This window comes from Vollenhovia emeryi, unplaced genomic scaffold, assembly GCF_000949405.1.
Source record: "Vollenhovia emeryi isolate VEMERY1.0 unplaced genomic scaffold, V.emery_V1.0 DF944582.1, whole genome shotgun sequence".
Lineage (NCBI taxonomy): Eukaryota > Metazoa > Arthropoda > Insecta > Hymenoptera > Formicidae > Vollenhovia > Vollenhovia emeryi.
Genome location: NW_011961784.1, coordinates 1 through 2,490, shown reverse-complemented (window position 1 = coordinate 2,490; position 2,490 = coordinate 1). Strand labels below are relative to the sequence as shown.

At 31.5% G+C, this 2,490-nt stretch overlaps 1 protein-coding gene across 1 annotated transcript; it reads left to right on the top strand.

Annotated features, from left to right (window-relative positions):
- Positions 1-155: 155 nt before the first annotated feature.
- On the top strand, positions 156-1,417 carry LOC105563010 (putative nuclease HARBI1). Its single transcript, XM_012014256.1, has 2 exons — positions 156-545; positions 728-1,417. Exons 1-2 carry the CDS (start codon positions 156-158, stop codon positions 1,415-1,417), a joined length of 1,080 nt encoding a protein of 359 aa, XP_011869646.1.
- Positions 1,418-2,490: the final 1,073 nt, after the last annotated feature.

Below are 2,490 nucleotides of genomic sequence, written 5' to 3'. Positions count from 1 at the left end.
AAGACATACGCCGCAAGATTGCAAAGTTATATGCATTGTACAGAATTATTCAAATAAAGGAAAATAATAAAAATAGACGAAAGTATTGGGTGCGACCCATATTTAGCATTGAAAGAAGATTACAACAAGGTGCAAGTGAAAATCTTGTAAAGGAAATGCTTACTGAAGATGCAGAAAAATATGTAGATTATTTTAGAATTGCACCGGAAATATATGAAGCATTATTGACATTGGTCAGACCGGTCATTATTAAGCAGGATGCTATTCGTGAACCTATTTCGCCTGACACTAGGCTCCAAATTACATTGCGCTATTTAGCATCAGGGGATAGTATGAAATCCCTGTCATATGCCTTCAGAGTTGCTCACAACACAATCTCAAAAATAATATCTGAGACTTGTGAAGCTATTTGGAATTGTCTAAAAGATGTAGTCTTTCTTAAGGACAATGAAGAGAGTTGGAAATCTGTAGCTGACGAATTTCAACAATTGTGGAACTTTCCAAACTGTATAGGAGCTATTGATGGAAAGCATGTTCAAATACAGGTATATATATTTCAAACAAAATTAAAAAGAATTTATATAATGTTAAAATGTAACTTTAATAAGAGATGAAAGGTTTTGTTAAATGTTTTCAATGCATTAAAAATATTCGTTTTACTCGTATATTCAATATATAACAATACAAATTATTGGAATTAAAAAGATATTTTGTATTCTTGTTGCAGGCTCCACCAAATAGCGGATCAACTTATTACAACTACAAAGGCCATCACAGCATTAATCTACTCGGAATCAGCGATGCAAAATATTGCTTTACAATAGTTGATATTGGTGCCGAAGGTAGGCAAAGTGATGGAGGAGTCTTCCGAAATAGCGAAATTGGGAAACGTTTTGAAGCTAATTTGTTCAAACTACCAAATCCGAAACAGATCGAAGTTGGTGGACCAGAATTACCGTTTGTACTAGTAGCAGATGAAGCTTTTCCATTATCGATGTACATGATGAGACCATATCCGCGAAGTGGAAAACTCGATATTGGGAAAAAAGTTTTCAATTATAGACTTAGTCGCGCAAGAAGAGTTGTGGAGAATGCTTTCGGTATATTAGTAGCTCGATGGAGAATATACCGAAGGCCTATCATCGCCAATATCAGCAATGTACGCAAAATTATACAAGCAACTGTAACACTGCACAATTTTATCATCAAAAACGAAGAGCAATTAACTGGAAAAAAATCATATTTACATCTAACTATAGAAGATGCGAGTACAAGTTGTGGAGTTCGCGATATATCACATTGTGGTGGCCGAAGCAATAATAATGCTATTATGGTTAGAGAGGCGTATTCAACGTATTTTCAAAATACCGGTGCATTATATTACCAGTGGGAAAAAGCGTTGCAAAACGATTTTTAATTTATTAACTTTTGCGAAAAATGTTATAATTAGTAGAAAATAAATATAGAAGATTGTAAAACAGTAATTATATACAAATATGACCTTTAAGTAATTTATTCGTAAGGTTGTGTGCGTGTGTGTAACAATACATAAATATATATATATATATAAAACAAAAATAGAGATACATAAAACAAAAAATAGAAATATATCAAACTTCTTTTATACAGTGAGAAATGATTCATCGATCGATGTCAAAACGATGTCGAGTCGACGTCAATTTGACGGTGTCGATGTCGATTCGACATCGTTTTGACATAATTTATTAACATAAAACAAAAATAGAGATACATAAAACAAAAAATAGAAATATATCAAACTTATTTTTCGACATCGATCGACGAATCATTTCTCACTGGGTATTGGACAAAACATAAATAGGGATATATAAAATCTTATTTTGTAGTAGAATTATTAAATTTCTCTTGTTCTTTTATAACCATAGCAAAAAATGTCATTTGTAGTTTGCTTCTTTCAAGGTAAGGGAGTTTTCTCAATCCTTCGCCTAGTACGAGAAGAAATCCGTCTACTCCATCAGGTTGTTTGGTCTCCCGTAATGCATTCATAACAGCTTCATGAAAATCTTCATTTGATTTATTCAATTTGTCGTACTTTCTTTCTGAAATATCATTGATTTTCATAAAAGTTACGAAGTAAATTTGAAGTCACCATGAATTAAATTTCATAAAATTTCTAGCAAACTAATATAAGATATAATATAAATAGAATACTAATAAAAGATATATTATACTTCTACTTGAAGTAAAATCGCCATTTTCTCCTGATCTACTTGATAACATAGGTGAATTGGATACGTTACTGTATGTTGGTTCTGGCTCCGATAGATTTGAAGATTCACAAATTGATATGTTTTCGGCATCCTTCTCATTAATACACGGTAGACTAGTACATGTCCTGTAAAGGAAAACAGCACTTAATATCTTAACGAAAAATAATAAAAAATTCCTTTTGTACGGAATTTTAATTTTTCTTTGTTATTTGTTACTTATTTTCAAAATAACTTTAAATGT